This window comes from Aedes albopictus, chromosome 1, assembly GCF_035046485.1.
Source record: "Aedes albopictus strain Foshan chromosome 1, AalbF5, whole genome shotgun sequence".
NCBI lineage: Eukaryota > Metazoa > Arthropoda > Insecta > Diptera > Culicidae > Aedes > Aedes albopictus.
This window is the reverse complement of record NC_085136.1, coordinates 186,626,165-186,646,920: the sequence shown is the minus strand read 5'-3', so window position 1 is coordinate 186,646,920 and position 20,756 is coordinate 186,626,165. Positions and strand designations below refer to the sequence as shown.

The following is a 20,756-nucleotide window of genomic DNA, read 5'->3' as shown; positions in this document are numbered from 1 at the left end:
TGTAGCTGTGGATTTTTTCAATCAAATTAACATGTTGTACGGCACAATTACGGAATTTTGCACCGAAGATTCTTGCAGCATCATGTCAGCCGGCCCCAAATATGAATACCATTGGGCAGATGGGCAGACGGTTAAGAAACCCATCAAATGCAGTGCCCCCAAATATATTGATTATCTTATGACCTGGGTCCAAGACCAGCTGGACGACGAAACGCTGTTTCCTTCGAAAATTGGTGTTCCTTTTCCGAAAAATTTTATTCAAATAGCTAAAACTATCCTCAAGCGGCTCTTCCGAGTGTATGCCCACATCTACCATCAGCATTTCTCTGAAGTTGTTCGGCTGAGTGAAGAGGCCCATTTGAACACCTCGTTCAAGCATTTTATCTACTTTGTCCAGGAATTCAATTTAATAGATCGACGAGAGTTGGCGCCTTTGCAGGATCTGATCGATAAACTCATCACCAAGGACGGTCGATAAGTTCTCGAGAGCAGCGCAAACAAAAGCAAGCGAACAACATGAACAACTGCACCGTATTTCAGTAGTAATAACAAGTAAATCCATTTACTCCAATGTCATGTTTTTATGATCATCATCAAATTACTTTTATAGGCGCCTTTGTACCCTATGTTGTACGCATTTTGTTCGTGTAGCGTTCTAACACCTCGTCCACTATTTCACAGTTTTATTTTAGTTATTTAAAGTGTTATTTTTAAACTACGCAAACTGTAGAATAAATGTTAATTTTGTGTATACAATCAAGTAAAAGAAACAAGGGCTCATCCACAATTTATATGTAAATATTTATTTTGGAAGCAAGCTACAAACTTGGAAAACTATTTCAACCTAGAATTCATTTGAGAAAATGTTGCTAAAGCTGTTGGTAATTATTTTTTCGTACTCGATTTTTGAAACTACCGAAGTTCGGTAGTCTGTTTTAAAGCTCGGTAAAACTTTTATCGAAATCCTGACACATAAGTAGTCGATAATTTCTTAATGTAAAATCACAGAAAATAATCCACGGCGAACATCTTCCTAGTGATCTAACTCATTTCGTCATGCTTGCCTTTTGTTTCAATTACACAGCAATCTCATTTCGGCAATTACTGCGCTCGATGCGTCCGAAAGCTATAAAATGGCGGACGCGGCAGACTTCATATCCTACGCGAACAGTTGAATACGTCAAATTAGTGCTTATTATAAATAGAAATATTCCCTCTGCGCGTTTAGTTCCTAAGTTCAATCTGCTTAATTGTTTTCCCCCTACTTAATTGTTTGCGATACCAACTAGTTATTCTAAAATGCTCCTAATATGGCTGAGGTGATCACCGCAGAGGCATTATTAAAACTGATAAGAGCTGCATAATATCTATATACAACAATAAAGTGTAACGATCAAATTGCGTAATTTGATGTACGACGACTGATAAAATATGAAATGGAAATATAAATTTGTACGAAATTAACATAATTCCTTTAATCCTGAAAGAAAATCCTGCATGTCTGATCGTTTTATGTATATTATTAGGTCATTTTACATTGAAATTCCATGGGAGGCTTGGCCAGAGTCTACGCTTCATACAATGCTGATTTTAAAGTAATAGTCATGCTATGCGAACTTCGGTATACCGAAGACGTACACAGTAAGGAATGTGACGTCATGTTTGCGAAGTTGTGAACATTTTTTTTTAACAGATATGACGTCGCGATCTGCTGATCAATATCAGTATGTTTACGGCAAATACAGGTGAACATGTACCTGTGAAATAGAAGGCATTGATACAGTACACAATCAACTGATTGAAGATCAAAAAAAATAGTTAGACATAGAAAAAAAATTGTAAGAATCAAATAAAGCTTTTGTATTTAGAAATAAAAAAAAATAGTTGAAATATCAAGCTGAACTCCTCATAAATGCCAAATCGAACGAAAACCAATCATCGTTGGATTATAAATTTGCGTAGAAACTTAAAATTCACAAAGCAACCATTTTGGTACGCAGTACAGAATCGCTTCAGATGTTATAACTTTTAGGAATGTCAAAAATTTCAATTTAGACTGGCAAAATTGAAAATATGTCCACTAGAAACCAATGTACATCGTCTTGGCCGTTTGGTTTGGAGTACAAACTTGGCCATTTTGTATAAAAAAACAGCTGGTGGTCTTATTGTTTTGTCGGAAACTGTACATAATAATTTTGAAGGAAACTTTCTTCACGATCTATCTAACTCTCCCCTCTCTCGTTCTCTTTAGATTATTTAAAGATTACAATGAATCTTTCACAATGTTTTCCAACATACATAGATAGGACAATGTGTTTGAAAATAAATTTGTTTAAGAATCACAATAGTAAACGTGAATACGGCTTATTTATAAGCGTCATTTTGAAAAGTTGAGCAATTATTTTTGAACATTAGGGCAGTTAGGGGCCGTTCATAAACCACGTAGACTTTTTGGGTTGGAGGGGGGTGGGTTCTGGCCAAAGTACGCTCCATACAAATTTCAAAATTTTTGTATGGACAAAAGTCTACGAGGGAGGAGGGGGGTCTGAGATGGCTAAAATTTGGTCTACGTGGTTTATGAACAGTCCCGTATGCAATTTTCTCACTAATTATGTGTATCGATATCGTACTTCCGAAAAAGTGTAATTTTATGCATAAATAACAATATTTATAGAACTTTTGATGACGAAATCGGGTTTAGCGAACACTTGGCAGCTATAAACATTCATTCGAATATTCATCACATGTGTGATACAACTACGGTAACAAAAGTTTGGAAGTGTCTATGAAGATCGCTTAACACGCAGTTTCGGAAAATATTGACTTAAATACAGAAATATGTAACTAATTGGCTGTAAAATATGTAAACTCATCATTCAATAACCCTTGAGCAAGGTGATGGCCTTTTTCCACAAATTGTTTAAAGTTTAAAGCGTTATTTTTAACAAATAAAAATGGACCTCTCGTCGATCAATTTCACCCCACTGATCAATTTCACCCGAAATCACGGTATGTATTATTACAGGGGGTGGCTAAAATGTTTAGGATAGGCAACTTTTCTTTTCTCTCACAGAAAAGTTCAACAAGCTGTAATTTTTCAGAGAGGAAATCAAAAACTCATTAGTTAATCTCGCGAAGCTAGTACCGTTTTAAAATATGTACCGTAAAACGGAGTATCATTGATCAACGGGGTAACATTGATCGGCTTGACGGACCTCATGAAATGTTCAAACAAGCATTTTACATCGAATCTGTTTCTGCTATCGAATGGTATATCGTAATCTGCTATTGTTTAGCTATTAAATGACATGTAATTCTTGAAAATTTAATTTCATAAACATTGAAATAAATCGATTTTCCCATAATTGTGTTTCCGTTTCGTAACGCAGTGAGATACGTGGTCAAACATTCATGCATAACATGAATACTAGATACAATATGAGGTTCGAAATCACTGTATTACTTCAACATGATATCCTAGAGTTGGATTTAATAAACGAAACTTTTATAAAAATGCTCTTTTTCAGTAAAATATACGATTTATTAAAAGTAGACCATCAAATCCTTAAGCCATTGCCTACCTTTAGGCGTTATTCGCGGTTTGAAGGATTTTAATCTTAAAATAACTCAAAAAGTACATAATTTGTAAGAATTTGAACAACATATTCGAAATCAGCGACCACGAATTTAGTAAGTAAGAGTATTTTGATCCCAAACGAGCATTGATCACTGACATGATCAATGTTACCCCAAATCAACAAAATCAAAAATTAGATTAAAAAGTCTATTTTAACATGTTTAAAAGTTTTACAATACTTTTCCGAGTAGTTTAACACATAATCAGAGGGCCAGTACTTGTTTTAAAAATATACAACATGTAACATTTGCTTTAACAAGAGAATTATTTAAGATAGGTCGAAAATTCTGATCAATGTTACCCCGGATTACGGTACTAATGATGCACATATAGTAGGTTCACAAACAGTCAAAATTTGAGAATTTTTAAAAAGTTACAGATTGTTTAACTTTTTTGTGAGAGAAAAAAAGTTGCCTATCCCAAACATGTTGGCCATTCCCTGTATAGGGTACGAGTGCCATCAGTTATCTCATCAGCTCCCATATTATTCCTATTCGAAAACAAGCGATTACGGTACCGATTGATTCCGTTCTTTTTGGTTTCATGCTAGGCTGACCAGATAGTAACAAGTTAAAAACGGGACATTTTAACTGAAAATACGGGACGTATAAATTACTTATGCGTGAAATTGTTCAAGACACATTAGGATGCGGTTATATTTCGATATTTGAAAGATTCATTCAGAAACGTCTCTGAAACGAGGAAAATCGGATTATACTGCTCGATTATCCTCTTGTATCAGACAACACTTTGGGAAAATGAGAGTATTCCAGAGAGATCTAGAGGAATGGTGAGCAACACTTCGAAAACAGATTAACTCTCGTTATATCTGTCTCGCCCCTAGATGAAAACAAATAAATTAGACGTTTCAGTTAAAGCTTTCAAACTTCTAAAAAACAATGCTCTACAAACTTCTAAGAAGCCTTATTTTTAAAAGAACTACTCTATAGATTCCAAGTCGGTTGAAAAATACAGAAAGTTTTCTCAAAGTCACATTTTATCTAAATTTGTGTTGGCTGAAATTCGTATCACTTTTTCTCTAGGGGCAAGACAGATGTAACGAGAGAAATTCTTCGCTAAATGTATTGCTCAGAATTCCTCACACTTTCTCAGAATTTCTCCCGTTTAAGCCAAAGCGTGACCAGACATTAACATAAAATCACAAAGTGTTGAATGTGCTGAATGACAATGAACTTTTTGGATCAGAAAAAGTTCCACCGGATTTCTCAGAGTTGTTCGCGTTTGCACAGTGTCTTGTCCCTAGATTTTCTGTAATTTGGAACCACAAGAACACAAGAATCTAACCATCTGAAAGTTTTCCAAAAATAACCGCAATATGTCTCAAAATTATATATCGGTTTAATGTTTCAGTAAACTTAAGTAGATGAATGACTGAAAGCTCTAAAATTTCTTTATGTTAAGTTTTTAATGCTATTTCTTTAAAAGAGTCATAATTAAGTCCATTTATGTTTTCCCTATATTTGTGGATATTTATGGAATTCTTCATAATGTTTTGATTTCATAAGCTTCCGGTGAATCATATTGATTGAGTGACTATTTGACTTAGTTTTAGACCCATTTGGCATGACTTGATATTCCATTACATAAATGATGTTAAAAGTTGCAGACTCCCGTTGGGAAATTTAAATAGTTATTTCTAATATCATAAAATTTCATGGCCTAAGATTACACAAATTACATTTTAAATTTGTTGAGAATTTAAGTAAAGTCACAAAGAATTAACAAACAAGATTTTTTTTGTAAATTGCAGTCAGATCTTTGGCCAGATTTAACTGACGGAAATATAAATATTTTCAAATCAAGGAATAAATATCTTTATTTATTAAAAAAATAATAAAACAATATTTGAATAAAATATCTTAAAAAATTTAACTTCCATTTTTATTAAAACTGAAATACTGGTTTTCCGTAGAATACGGGACATTTTGACCTTTTTCTCCAATATGACGGGACACCTCTAAAAGGTAATAAAAACGGTACTGTCCCGTTAAATACGGGACGTATGGTCAGCCTATTTCATGCTCACTTTTCACAAAAAATACAAAAATAATAAACAACCCAAACAGAGTGCTTCAATTCTTTGTTTTCAGTGGGATGAAAAAGAAAGCTACATGCTTAATAAGGAAACCAATACCCTATTTGAAAAATAGCTCTTCCCTGTGATTGAATTTGTTTCAATTTTAAAAAGAAAGAGAATTACAAAGTTTAGATAGTTTTATTTAACAATTATAAAGTAAGACACCTGCAAAACGTTATTGTGCATTTCAGTAAAACTATTTGTGACACTGTATATGTAAAAGAGGACTGATTTTCATAGCTTTTTATCCGCTCTAATATATATATATATAAAAATTGTACGTGTCACGATGACTGCCCCATTTCATGACTTTGGGCCTCGGCAAACCAGCATGCATGTTCCTGCATTTTTCTCTTCCAGTACACAGTAAGATCGTGATAGGAGTCTCCGGTTCCACCCAATTCCGGAGGCAAGTTCACTAAAGTGCCTACGTGCGTGCCTCGCCTGGACACTTTTACCCGGGATTTCATTTTAGTGCTCATAAAACTCCTGTGACAAGCAGAAATACGATAACCGATTAGCGCCAATAATCTTATTTGATTGAGTAAAAGGGTTGGTGGATACGCACCTGAATACATTAAGCACGATATTTACATGAATCGGAGCATTGACAAACTCCAATAGTTGCGGACGGCAGGGGTAGTTTTCCCAGCTTTCGACGGTGCTGCAATAAATTATAATTGACGAATCTTAGTTATTTGCGTGATATATAAATAAGCTTGACGTATTTGTCAGACAACTCACCGTTTTACTAGAGATGGCGGCAACTGTAATGCATGGTTCAATGTAACATTTTTCATGTCGAATACTGCTACTATGCCATATATTGAAATCGTTTCATCCAGGTAGAGCAGAAGATCTAAAATCATTTTATCCACTTTAAACACATTGTCTTGTGCGTGGTATTTTGGATTGTGCGCTGCTGTTCTTATGATCACGACCTGACGATTACAAATGTCTTTATCTTTCAAGGGTAGAAAAACGCCAATATCGAGAAGTTCCTGTATTTCCGGCAAATATGGATCCCTATTTTGAAACCATTCTATGCGTGTTGATCTAATTTTACAGTACCTGTGAAGTATATTAATCCAATGGTTAAACTTTAGCAATTCTAAATAACGTCAAAAGAAAGGAAAAATCTATGATAAAAATATTTGCAGTTTCGAAGCTAACTAATCTAAAAATGGTTAAACTAGAAAGAATAGCCTATTATTAAAAGAAGAAAATTTTCTGATGATCGTATTTATCCAGAATGTCAAAAACTCTTAATGCATAAAACTAAAAAGAACAGCTTATGTTGAAACCACGTTAATCTCTTTGTTGTTGGTTCCCTGGAGTTTGTCATAATTCGGTCATACGGCATTCGGTCAAATAGCCGGACACCAACTGATTCTTGTGCTCAATTTAAAAAGGTCACCAGTTTTCCTAGAATCCCATACAGATATGAACTGTTGAATTCGGAAGCCAGATTTCAATTGCCTAGTTTTAGGCGTTGAACCCTTTGGAGATAGATGGATCACAATATAGCCCGGCCGAGAAAACTGAAGAAACATTCACAAATGTGTTCTAGACCAGCGAGGTTGTATACAGGTCTTCAAAGGGTTAAACGGGTCATTTTGTAACTAAGTGAACTTTGTTTTAATATTTACATATGAAATACACACGTTGTAAGAATTTTAAAATCGTTTTCAGATTCAGCATAATCGAATTAAGTTTGTTTAACCCTTCAGCGCGCGCGCTGTTGTAAAAAGTACAACACTACCAAAAAACCTCGCTTTTCGTATACAACGCGAGCGCGGTGCAGTTTCTGTTGCTTGATGGCGCGCGTCCTGGAAGGTTAATAATTTTCCAATCTTGGAACATCATCCCGGATCTAAAGCTTTCAAATTTGGCCTTTCGTTTTTTTTTATAAAATGTTTAATTTCTTGTAATTATAATTGTAATTTTATTGAACATACGTAAGTCTGTACTGCCGTAATTCTGCAAAGTGACGTAAGCGCCATTCAAAATGTCGATATTTTTTGGTATAATATAATATAATGGTATATAATATCTGGTGTAAAAACAACACTGTGGTATGCCTGCTGTATCAGAATGCAAGATCTAGTCGTAATCTATCATCTATGGAAAGAAACTTAGATGATGAGCAAGAGTTTTATGCATAATAACCAGGAAATGGGCCAAAACTAGCAATGTCACTTACGTCACTTTGCAGAATTACGGCAGTGTAGGTAGTACCCTTTTTCAGGTCAAGGAAGAACAACATTTTCAATTAACATTAGGAGTGCAATATATAGTTACTACACCGTGTCCAATAAGTTCTCATACAAAATCGAATTGAATTCTTTTCACATCTGTAATTAGGATTTTTAAAGTAATATTGAAAGGCCAACTAACACTGACCAAATGCAGCATATGTTTTGGAATTAACCGTATTTTATCCTCCTCTGCAGATCGCTTATGTGTCGTAAGTCCATTTCAGCTGGCATGCACACCATCTGGTCGTTCGGATAGTTCAGCGCGAAAATTAGCTCGTGGACTGTGTAAATTTAAGAAATAACGCGTCTGTCTCTCGCGACAGCTTTATTGAAACTGAAAAATTGCCTTTTACTTCCGGTTGACAATGGTGTACTCTTCTTTCAAGATAGTGAAACAGGGTTGGGGAAAAATGATACACTGAGAAAAGTTCGTTTACAAATTTAGATTAACATTCACCCCCGGGTGAGGTGGTCACCTCAATCTTCCTTCTGCGTCGTCGATTGAACGTTATCGTCGATTGGTAGTACCGCTATTTTGGTTGTTGCCCGACGGTAGATGCCGCTACTGGTGCGCACCGTAACGACTCGTATAATGCCATCCTTCCCAGGGTGCGTGTCGATAATTCTACCAAGCCTCCAACTTTGCGGTGGCGTATGGTCCTCTTGCAGGATAACCAGTAGACCATTTCGTAGTTTGATAGGTTCCTTGAACCACTTGCTTCGTTTTTGGAGAGTGGTTATATATTCGTTGGACCAACGGGTCCAGAAGGACTGTTTCCGCTTCTGAATCAGCTGGTATCGTGACAGAGCTCCATCCTTCAGGTGTTCATAGTTTGGCTCAGCAACAGATGTCAGCTCCCGACCCACCAAGAAGTGGCCAGGACTGAGAGCTTCGTAATCCAACGGATCGTCATTCATTGGGATCAAGGGTCTCGAATTTAGTATTGCTTCGATTTGTATCAAGAGGGTGTTCATTTCTTCGTATGTCAGATGACTTTCTGACAACGATTTGTAGAGATGATTCTTCATGCTCTTCACATTCGATTCCCAAAGGCCTCCTTGGTGAGGAGCCCTTGGAGCGATGAAATGCCAATTGGTACCTCGCTGTTGGCAGAATTCGTTGACCTTTTGCTCCAGGGCTTGGGACTTCAGAAGGTTTTTTAGTTCGATCAGTTCTTTCGCTGCTCCTGTAAAATTAGTACCATTATCTGAGTACAGATCTGATACATTTCCACGTCGTCCGACAAATCTATGGAGTGCGGATAGAAATCCTTCTGTCGTTAGGGATGTCACTAATTCTAGGTGTATAGCCTTAGTGCTCATACACACAAAAAGCGCAACGTAGGCCTTCATTGGACTTCTTCCGCGGCCTTGTTTGAGGAAAAACGGTCCCGCATAGTCTACTCCGCTCCGAGAAAACGGTTGAGCAGCAGTCACTCGAACACTGGGCAAATCACCCATGTACTGGTCAAGCATCTTCGGTTTCATCCTGAAACAGGTTACGCACTTCCGCAATACTCGGTGAATAGTTTGTTTAGCGTTTACTGGCCAATATTTAGCACGCACCGTTGCTAGCAAACCATTCAAGCCCAGATGAAGGTGTTCACGATGCATAGTCTCGATCAAAATTTCCGTGAAGTGGTTCCTTTCAGGCAATATGAAAGGATGCTTCTGGTCCTTAGGAAGGTCAGAGTGCCGAATGCGACCTCCAACTCGCAGCATATCCTCATCAAGCACTGGATTCAAGTTTCGCAACTTCCCCTTAATTGGCTTATTTTTTGCAATACACTCAAATTCTTCAGCATACACCTCGTGTTGCACACATTTCACCATAAGTTTTTGTCCATTGTTCAATTCAGTCAATGTGAGCCGCCGATCGCAACACCTTTCACTCAAGTTTTTCGCTTTGCAATTGTTGATAAAACGTGCAACATAGCCAAACACTCGTTGCAATCGGCGATAATTACTGCAAGCCATAATCACTTTATACGGTTGATTGTCTTGCACTATGGCTGCCATCACATCACAATCTTCTTCTTTATTTTCTTCGGCACCATCTTCAAACTCTGCAGCTGGTGCTTCACCATCATCCTCATTCATTCGTAGAAATCGTGGCCCTTGCCACCACAGATCACTATTCATCAGCTCCTTCGGGAACAAACCCCTGGACACCACGTCCGCAGGGTTCGATTTCGATGACACATGTTTCCAGGTACCGTCGGGTTGAAGCTGATGTATCTTCGTTACACGGTTTCGAACAAATACCGACGTTTCAGGTTTCAGCCGACGTAACCAGCTAATCACGATGCTAGAGTCAGACCAAAGTATCACTTGATCTGACTTCATCTCCAACGCTTCGCATACTGCTTTCATTTGGCGTGCCAGCAACAGAGCAGCACACAATTCAAGGCGGGGGATAGTCATCTCAGCAGGCTCCGCTTCCGGTTTGACATTTCGCTGCAATTCCTTTATTGGTGCTACTCTCGATTTTCCGCAAATCAGCTTCATGTTCGCAGTCCCATCTTCCTTCACACTTCGCATGTAGACGCAGCAACCGTAGGCTACGCCAGACGCGTCTGCGAAACCGTGCAATTCCAGTTTGACAGCATCATCACTTGTCACTCGTCGATCAATTTTTTCAGTGCCTATTTCAGAAAGCTCGGTTCGAAACCGGGTCCACATTTGCAGAGATTCATCCGAAATTTGCTCATCCCATTCTTGCTTATTTCTCCACAGATGCTGCATAAGCAATTTCGGAATCACCACCGTCGGGGCGAGCAGCCCGAGCGGATCGAAAATCTTTGCAGTCTCCGAGAGGATCTGGCGCTTCGTGGGTTTCTTCAAGGTTTCGTTGATCGGTTCAACGCGAAACATGAACTGGTCTTCGGCTGGATTCCAATACAACCCAAGTGTTTTAATGACACCGTTGATGTCGCAATCCTCAAATTCCATCTGTCTTTCTTGAGCTGCAATGGGAATGCCTTCCAGAAGCTTCGGGTGATTGGCGCACCATTTATGGAGTCCGAACCCACCCCTGTCAAGCAGAGCAATCAAGTCTCTCTGAAGCGCTATCGCCTTTTCCAAGGAATTTGCTCCGGTCAAAACATCATCAATATAGAACGATTTCTTCACCAATCTACTAGCTTCTGGAAAATCGTCGTTCTCATCATCTGCTAGTTGGTTCAACGATCGAGTTGCCAAAAAGGGTGCAGCAGCCGTTCCATAAGTAACCGTCTTGAGTTCGATCTCCCTCAGAGGTTCGGATTCGCTTTTTCGAAACAGGATCCTTTGGAACTTCCTGTCTTGTTCATGCACCAATACCTGGCGGTACATCTTTGGCACATCCGCTGAAAACGTATATTTGAACGAACGGAACCGCAGTATGATGTCGAAGAGACTGCTCTGCACCGTGGGTCCTACCTTCATTACATCGTTTAGTGAAAGTCCAGAATCGCTCTTTGCGGAAGCGTCAAATACAACCCTGAGTTTTGTTGAGGAGCTCTCCATCTTTATGACGCAGTGATGAGGAAGGTAATACACGAATTCCGAATCATCTTTGTGGCTACGTTCAACCTCCACGCAATGGTCCAATGCCAAGTACTCGTCAATAAAGTCATCGTACATTTGTTTCATCTCCGGATTCTTGACCAGCCTACGCTCAAGCAATTCAAATCGTTTTTCCGCTTGCTTCCGGGATTCACCCAAGCTACTGACATTGTCCCGGAAAGGCAGCTTGACAACGTACCTTCCATCCGCATTTCGGGTGTGCGTCTCCAAAAAGTGAGATTCACAATCATCATCTGGACTGGTCGATTCAAACTCCGCTTCTTGCTCCTCGATGGTCCAGAAGCGCTTCAGCAACTCTTGTAGATTCTCGTCCGGATCCGTTACGGAGGAAACTTGACAGACCCGCACGGTATGGACGGGTTCGATATCTACGACCGGACCGGCTACGAGCCAACCCAGAAGACTTTCTTGCAGAGTCGGAAGATCATTAGACATTCTGATCTTACCTGTTTGAAGCAAATCATAGAACACTTCCGCACCGATGAGCATGTCGATACGGCTCGGTTCCATGAACGATTTATCGGCTAGCTGCAGCTCGGTTGGGATGGGCCAATTCGAAGCATCGATTCTCACTGCTGGTAGGGTGCTCGTTACACGAGGCACAATCAGGTAGTCTAAGCTGAACTCGAACTCATTCGCTATTGATTTCGCCGTAACCTGGACCTTGAACTTTACTCTGGACTTCATTCCGTTCACTCCGACTACCGGAATGTTAACGCTACTTTTCGGAAGACACAACAAATCCGCTACACGCTCCGACAGAAAGTTGGCCATTGCACCGGAGTCGAGGAGAGCACGGCACTGATGAGCCACACCGCACACATCAATCACTTGAATCATGGCGGTCGCCAGAAGAATCTGCTTCGTTGCTTCGCGGGGTTGAATCGGGACAATACATTTAGCTGCAGTCAAAGGTTGTTCATCGGACCCTGTCGCTTCTTTCCTGGTGGCGGGTGTTTGTGGAGGATTCGATGTCATAGTTTTGCGCTCTTCTGGATGCATCAAGCTGTGATGTTTCTTGGTACACGATGTACAGGATACATTCACCTTACAGTTCGCCGTTCGATGCCCCCTTTTCAAGCAAGAGAAGCACAGGCCTACTTGCTTCGCTTTATTGTAGCGGCCATCGATGTTCAATTTTTTGAACGTCTCGCACTTTTCAACAGTATGACCCAAGTCGCAAACTGGGCAACTGTCGTCGGATTTTGGTACCACCACTGAATGCGCCTTGCTCGTCATCACCGTGCTCTTGGGTTTCTCGCTCGCTGCTTTGGTCTTCGGGGCACTCGACATCTGTTCACAGCGTTCGAGAACGTAACTCCGTTTGCGAAGAAAAGCGATCGTATCCTTATAGGTAGGCATTTTTCCATGCTCAATGGTTGACTCCCAGCACTTTCTGGTTTCTGGATCCAGCTTCGTGGTCAACAGCGTAATGACGATAACCTCCGACATTCCATCCATTTTTAGCTTATGGAATTCAAGAGAGCCTACCCGTTTCTCGCAATCATCAATCAAGGCTTTTAACTCGTGCGACGATTCTTTGGTCATTTGCTTCAGGCTCAATAGCTTCATCACATGACCATGCAGCACCATCGGAAGGTTTTCGAAACGTTCAGTCAAGATCTTCCAGGCTCCTGCATAGTTGTTGTCGTTAATCGTCTGCTGGTCTATCGCACCTTGAGCTTTGCCTACCAACGCTTTGTCCAAATAATGGAGCTTTGTGGCAGGCGAGTCAGCGACACACTTGTCGACGATATCGCAGAACATTGATTTAAATTTAAACCAATTTTCATATCTTCCGTCGAATGTTGGCAGAGGCGTATTCTGTAACAAAAGGGACGGAACTCGGGACGAGAGATTGACACCACTGCTACTTGCACCCCCGTCCGGTGGAGGCTTTAGCGCTTGCAGTTGCTGCTGTGCCTCAGCCGCCAAGGCAAGGTTGGCCTGCTGATCCTGCTCATACTTTGAAAGCATCTCGCATAATGATATACGAACGAATTCGTACAGCTCCTCGAAGTCGACAAATTGCTGTTCATATTGCTGCCTCTTCGATGGATCCGCCATGTATATGCGATTTTGAAAATCGTTATACTCCGTATACGCTAAATCTACGGTTTTCAAGTACAAATTCAAAGCATGAATGTTGAACTTACCGTAGTCAAAATCTGCCTCATCGATCGCTTTCCTGATCCGTTCAACCTTGCCCTTGGTTGACAGGCAACACTGGACCAGAGCATCAACGGTCTCCGCCATTTTTGCATCCGCTTCTCGCATCGACTGCCGTTCCTTTTGTTCCTTAACCGTCAACGTTGGAGTATGCGCCACTTTCGCTGTACGCGAAGCAGCCGCCGGTGAAACAGCAAACAGCGACTTTTTTGCACCTGCAGACCGTAACAGCATTCCACTTTTGTTCACTCTTCTTTTCCTGTTTATATCACTTTTCAATATGGCCGTCTTCTTTCCAATCTTTCGATATCACCACCACTCAGAAAACGCCATTTTGTATTTCTCAGCAGCCACTCTTCAAGATGGCCGCCGATCGTTTTTCACACTGGCACTTCGCCCGGAATCGCAACTTCCGGAGGCAATCTTCTCCACAATTTCCAAATCAGAGCAATATTTTCCGGAATGCAGTATTTCTTTCTGATTTACACCCTTCAATTCACTCTATTCACACTACCGCGTACTGCAGTTAAATCACTTTCCGCTCAGAGCAATCTTCTCTAGTAATTGGCAATTTGCTCTGGGGCTATGCCCTCCAGAATCACTCCGAAACACCGCGTTTTCGCAACACCTCGTGGTACGATCAAATCACTTTGCCGCTCAGGGCTACTCCTCCGGGTTCCGAATATTCTTTCTGGGGCTACGCCCTCCGGAATCACTAGAATCACTTTCTTCGCAACAGCTCGTGCTACGATCAAAACACTTTGCCACTCAGGGCAATCTTTTCCGGCGATCGCGACCACCGAAAATCACCCGTTCCGCGCACGTTCCGGGATTTTTTTCACAGTTCTTCAGCACTAAATCGATATCCGGATCGACATGGACCAAAATGGTCGTTCGGATAGTTCAGCGCGAAAATTAGCTCGTGGACTGTGTAAATTTAAGAAATAACGCGTCTGTCTCTCGCGACAGCTTTATTGAAACTGAAAAATTGCCTTTTACTTCCGGTTGACAATGGTGTACTCTTCTTTCAAGATAGTGAAACAGGGTTGGGGAAAAATGATACACTGAGAAAAGTTCGTTTACAAATTTAGATTAACACCATCTTTTTGGTATTTCGTCACATTTTAACGAGTAATGATTTTAAGTTGAAACAAATTAGGTTCCTGTCCTCACCATTGCGAGTAGCTTCTAGGACCAGAAGAGAAAAAATATGAGACTCTGTATTGGTGGAGTACGAAGCCATTTTATTTTGTACAAAATAAAACGTGAATTAACCCTTTCCTTCCCACGACTTTGAACGACTATTTCTGTATGTATGTATGTATGTACAATCCATCTCCCACTGACCGGCAGTGCTTTTATGGAAGAAAAATGTCTGCGCCTATTTTTAACTTTTATCCATAGACGCAAACACTTTTAGTCCTGGAGATGGAAGGTGATAGCTCTACTGCACGTCCAACGACCCATTTCAAGTATGACAGGGCTTCCACGTACATCTTGAGGTCGTTTTCTGAAACAGTAAGCCCCGCATTGATGCATCCGGATATCAATTGGATATCTGAAATGCATTAACACTTCCTGAATCAAAAATTTACATTTTTGTTTCTGGCGCGTATTTGGTAAGGTAAATATCACATGTATGAATATAATGACGTTTTTTAATTAGAAAGATCTCACCAAGTTCTTCATAGTCTGCCGTGATGTAGTTGTATTCTTATTTCTCCAGCGGTGCAGCAACGACCCAAATAGGATTGATTTTATTGCCGCGTTCACTTAAAACCACGTGGATCGATCAACCGAGTCAGCGATTACTGACATCACACCGAAACTCCCGAATGATACTACGCTGAATATACACTTTCATACGCGGAAAACTGACTGGGTGGCGTAATACCTCCCTCGTGCACTGAAATCGCCGGCGTCATCGTTTATTCTGGGCCGAAAATGAAAAACACAAACGAACGCGTACCGAAACTAGCTCCTGCTGTCTTGAACCTCCCTCGCGCACTCGTACACTTTCAAATGTACATATGAAGCGATATTCGAACGACCGACTTTGAACGACTATTTCTATGCCAAAAAAGCGTTTGCGAAAAAAGTGCTTGAACAAAAGTAATTGCAAATTGGTCAATTTTTTTTGAATCAACGAAAAAACAATAGTTGTAAATCAATAGTATTTTGATTGTTTATCAATAGTTCCACGATTGAAACAAGTAGTTGGGAGTTGGGTTTACCCAATGGGATTACAATCATATACTAAAAACTATTGCCACATATTCATCTGATTCCGTTTGTCTCGAGTTCGCCGAAAATCGATAGTGCTCTAGAGCAACCATGGAGGAGAGGGTTAAACAAAAAATGTCCATTTAACTGTTTTAATAAGATTTGTTGTGTTAAAGAGGCAAGGCTGTATCTTATCTTGTTGATTCACAACCTTCTCACTTCTAAAACGTACTTGTATCCTTATTGTGGTAAATTTTACCCAAAATTTGCGTTTTATGGTGTGAATCTTAAATATATCGATCATTTTCAAGAAAACCCGCTCAAGTGAAGCTTATTAGCGAATTTCTTACCATATCATTACCAAAGTTGTATTGTTTCAGCCTTAGTATATCCATTTGGTACAATACTTGGGGTAAAAACTCAAAATTTAACGTTAAGGACTCTATTCAGCTACCGTAGAATGAACCATTTTTCGAACATTTTACTTGCGTGCCAGAGCAAACGGGTTTCAGAAAACGGAAGTTTACTGCTAGGCTTATAAAAACAATTAGAAAATAACATTATTCTAAACCGTATGCTTTATTTAATCAGTATTATGTGGCCCTTCAAGGCAAAACTGGAAGCATTTCCTCATTTTTATGGTTTTTGATTTTTTGTTAAATAACGAAGCAATATTTTCAAAATCGGTTGTCTTACACATGTAGAGTATGGATCAAGGTATCTTCTGATTTTTTTCGAGGTGGAAAATGTTTTCCATTTTTGCAGAAACCATTTTTTTGTGAAATTTTAATCAAAAATGGTTTCTGCAAAAAACGAAAAACATTTTCCACCACAAAAAAAAACAGAAGAACCGATTTTGAAAATATTGCTTCGTTATTTAATAAAAAATCAAAAACCAAAAAGTGGGGAAATGCTTCCAGTTTCGCCTTAATACATGCATTCGTTTTGAAAATATGAATCACAGATGTGAAATAAAATTATATTTTCTAAATTTGTATTTTTTATGAGAACTTATTGGACACGGTGTACAGTTAGAAATAATATAATAAAAACTAACCCTGGCAACCTATTCCATTTTGATTTCTAGTCTAATCTTTAAACACCTACATATCTACTTTTTACCGTGTTTCTAGTGCTGCTTTGAATGAACGAATAGTTGGTTGGAGTTCATTCAAATGTTACGTAACACAAAATTTGGCAGTTTTAGTCCCCCTCCCTCATCCATTTTTGTATTAGAAATTTTGAAATTTTATATGAAGCGTAACACAGCGCTAGACCCCCTTCCTCCTCTCTTAGCGTTACGTATTATTTGAACGAGCCCTTGTTTAAGCGCATTAAAACGTTAAACCCCAAGTTCTACATACAGTGGCGTTTCGGTTTTATCACTAGTCGTTTTAATCACTACTCGCCCAATTTCACGGTTTTCTGTTCGATTTTATCACGCTTTTCTTTTCGTTTTTATCACACTCGTTTCAAAACATTCCGAAATCAATATAAAATCAATACAGCATTGTCCAGTCCACCCAAACAGTTGAAAAATATAAGCTACGACTTATATATTTAGCAGCTGAACAATTTTGGATAAAAAATTTACATTTATTTCTCGTTTCGCCAAATTCACGGTTTCGTTTATATCACGGTAAAATTTTTTTTGACCGTGATAAAACCGAAAAACCACTGTACAAACTTCGGTTATAAACTGTGAAGGCCCGGTCCAATATTTTTCAAAAATTTTTTCACTATGACATTTCTAGGGTCCCAAACCCATGCTCTTTTTTTTTCTCATCCCATAACACCAAATTTTGTCAAGCAATGTAATCAGATGAAGCTGATTCCAATGAATTTCACCTATGATCAAAATGCTTTTTATTTTTGTTGCTGTATGTTGTGAAATCATAAATACACAAAGTCTTCCAAGGTTTCCTGTTTTTAAATGCTGTTGAAGGTAGGCTAGGCAGGCAATGTAGCTGACGTATGAAGCAACTTATCCTGTTCTGATAGTGAGTTTCCAAGTCGTGTCTTAATATTGTATTTCTAACCACAGCTGTGGTTTCTCGCCGCCTCATGCTGTATACAGAGCATCCGTCCTGATTTAGTAGGACATGTGCTGATTTTGGAATAATTTTGGCCAAAATGCATAAAATGTCCTGATTTTCTATGATGTGTAGATGGGAGCCCTAGCTGTATACGAAGCGAACAGATGCCTTTAAACAACGGTTCAGTTGTTCACGGAGGACAGCCGATAGACCGACATGACATGGTGACGTCGCAATAAGTGAAGAAAGGGATTATCACAGACTGCACAAGTTTTCTTAGAGTTTCCATGGACAGCACGGAGGCAAATTGTCGAAACGTCCTCAGCGTACTGAAAACCTTCGCTGTTAGTCATTCACTTGCCGATTTCATTTCAAGTTGCAGTCCATTTTCGGCCCAAGATTCACAACGAAGTCCGCCAATGGAATGTGCTCACTGCAGAATACGATGCTCGTCGGTGGTGTGACTGTACCTTTCTTGCAAAAAAAAAACTATTGCCTGCGTCTACTTAGGGTTCGGGAAGACCGAGTTCTGTTTCGTCCAATGTTCTATAATTTCCAGGTCGTTGTTTATACTCGTGAACAGTTGATTCACGTCCTGAATTTTACCAGATATGTAGAACTGCAAATCATCAGCATACAGTTGATAATTGCAGTTCAACCTACGGGGTAGGCTGTTGATGTAGAGAGTGAATAATAGCGTGCCCAAGCACGAGCCCAGCGGTGTGCCAGCGGGAACTGGACGTTGAGAAGAAGTTACGTTTCCTATCTTTACTGCTTGAGTACGATGAATCAGAGCAGAGGAAAGGAGATCACACGCGGACACGCACCAACGGCGAAAACTTCTTTCTAATTTGCGATGATCGACGAACGAGAAATAGATCAACACCATGACCGTGCATTGACCGTTGTCGAAATGATCATAGATGTCAAGCGTAACTTTTGCAAGAGCTGTGCTGCCGGTGGAAGCATAATTGTCACATGTGCATTTTTGGCAATATTGAGCTTTTGCAGCCCATGATCATGTATCATGGTGTACTATCATATAGGGAAATAAAGATAGGTAGTTTGTTCCGAAAATTGTTGAAAAAATGCAACGCCGATTTGTCACATTCTGAAAAGTGGACGCATAAGCGTCACGTTTCATCGGAAATCCCATGAAATTTTAAAATCGCTCTAAAACAAAAAATAGTGCTTAAATTTAAAATAGGTAGATGTTAGAACACGATTGTGCATTTATGCTTCATAGTTGAGACAATTTACTTTTTTGAACTTTGGACGCGATTTTCTCGATTGTCTGTTTTTGCACATGTGACATTTATGCGTCCACCGGCAGTGTGGTTGTGCTATAACCTTTTTTGTATCCTGATTGATTTGATGCAAGGTAATCGTGGTCGTTGGAGTCTGCATGACTAACAATTTGCTAGAGAAGATTTTTTTCCAGAATTTTTGAGACGGCTGGGAGAACACTAATGGGCCGGAAATCCTTCGGTTCTGTTGGGTTGCCTACCTTTGGTATCGGAGTGATAACAGCGTTTTTTTTTTTTCAAACATACGGGAATCGTCTCATGTCGATTACAGCATTGAACAAATGAACAAGTATCGGTAGCACTAATGGCCCTAACATCTTGATAAAATACATATACCGGTATGCCATCTGAGCTCACTGCGTTGGTTTGAACCTGAAGTCTCAGGTTTGAACCTCCATGATCTTCCGAGACACTTCATTGTCGGTTGTCCGACGGAAAGTGAACAGGATTTTACCTCGGTTGTACGAATTTCGTTAACGGAACTTATGGAGGTCCCTTTGGTACATGTTTTAAACATATTTGATTGAAATCATGCGCTTTGTGCCTGGTTTTATGGAAAATAAAATACAAAAAAAATATCAATTTCCCCCTATAGGGGGTAATCTATAGATTACGGTACCTATTTAAAAAAAATCGCAATGTTTTTTTTACTAATTGTTAGTTCCTAAGGGTTTCTTCACCTCGGCTTAACCGGTAAGCCAGGCTTACCCATATAGTTAAACCGCTTGAGCCAGGATGAAGAAATCGGCCCTAAGTCAATAACATCAATTTTGATGAACTAGCGCTTTGAGCACAAGACACAACAGTACGTTTCAATCCTATGCAATCCACCATTTTTATCCGCGTATCGTACATTTCAATCCTTAATACAAAGTCCAGTAGTTTTTCGTAAAATACTAATACCAATGCGCATACATATATGTACTTACTTCACAATCTTTTGCTTGGCCTTATTCACATCGTATTTGGTGGTGCGTAGAAAGTACACCAAGTATCTGATGTCCTTATGCATCCGTAAGCTAGGTTGCTCTTCTTCCATCCATTGAACTAATGCTGCAAGTCCTTCGCTTCTTGCAATGCTAGTTTCGCCCAGATATTTTTCTGCATGCTCGTAGCATGGTTCACTTAGGCAACAAACATAAGATTGTTTCATTTTTTCGAAATGGAATTTTCGATTGAATGGCGATACGGAGTGACGTCCACTTCACTCTGAGAACAATGGTGAGAAGCAATTTTAATTACAGATTATACCTACTACAGTAACTGTATCTACATGGAATACTTACAAAACTAACGTTATAACGATATTGATAACAACCACTTTTGGAATAACAACAACAAGCGCACATTCATTCAATGCATTTCGGACATTACACTAATCCCACCCAAATAATTCTACACGCGCCGAAGCTGTAGCAAAAAACACCAACGATCTCGACGTACCGACATACCTAAATAAAA

General features: G+C 39.6%; 2 protein-coding genes across 3 annotated transcripts in view; one reads left to right on the top strand and one right to left on the bottom strand.

The window, feature by feature from the left end:
- Positions 1-6,000, top strand: part of LOC109419516 (MOB kinase activator-like 1) — a 25,275-nt gene extending 19,275 nt beyond the window's left edge. Inside the window, exon 3 of the mRNA XM_029856458.2 lies at positions 6-6,000. Within this exon, the coding sequence (XP_029712318.1) occupies positions 6-478 (473 nt within the window). The 3' untranslated portion in view covers positions 479-6,000. The remainder of the gene's footprint in view (positions 1-5) is intronic.
- On the bottom strand, positions 5,855-20,756 carry LOC109419524 (retinol-binding protein pinta). 2 transcript variants are annotated; one of them, XM_019693743.4, is made up of 5 exons: positions 20,582-20,756; positions 20,225-20,504; positions 6,480-6,806; positions 6,304-6,399; positions 5,855-6,224 (listed from the first exon to the last, which is right to left on the bottom strand). In XM_019693743.4, the coding sequence occupies exons 2-5, from the start codon at positions 20,446-20,448 to the stop codon at positions 6,020-6,022; spliced, it is 852 nt and encodes a 283-aa protein (XP_019549288.3). In that variant the 5' UTR covers positions 20,449-20,504; positions 20,582-20,756; the 3' UTR covers positions 5,855-6,019. The 2 variants fall into 2 exon arrangements, with proteins under 2 accessions (XP_019549288.3, XP_062701989.1); XM_062846005.1 differs by having other exon boundaries at positions 20,225-20,419.

Coding starts and splice junctions, on each gene's coding strand:
- LOC109419524 (XM_019693743.4), bottom strand. CDS start 20,448: ATGAAACAATCTTATGTTTGTTGCCTAAGTGAACCATGCTACGAGCAT. Junction 6,807..20,224: donor GCCAAGCAAAAGATTGTGAA/GTAAGTACATAT, acceptor TATACTTCACAG/GTACTGTAAAATTAGATCAA. Junction 6,225..6,303: donor ATCGTGCTTAATGTATTCAG/GTGCGTATCCAC, acceptor TGCTTGTCACAG/GAGTTTTATGAGCACTAAAA.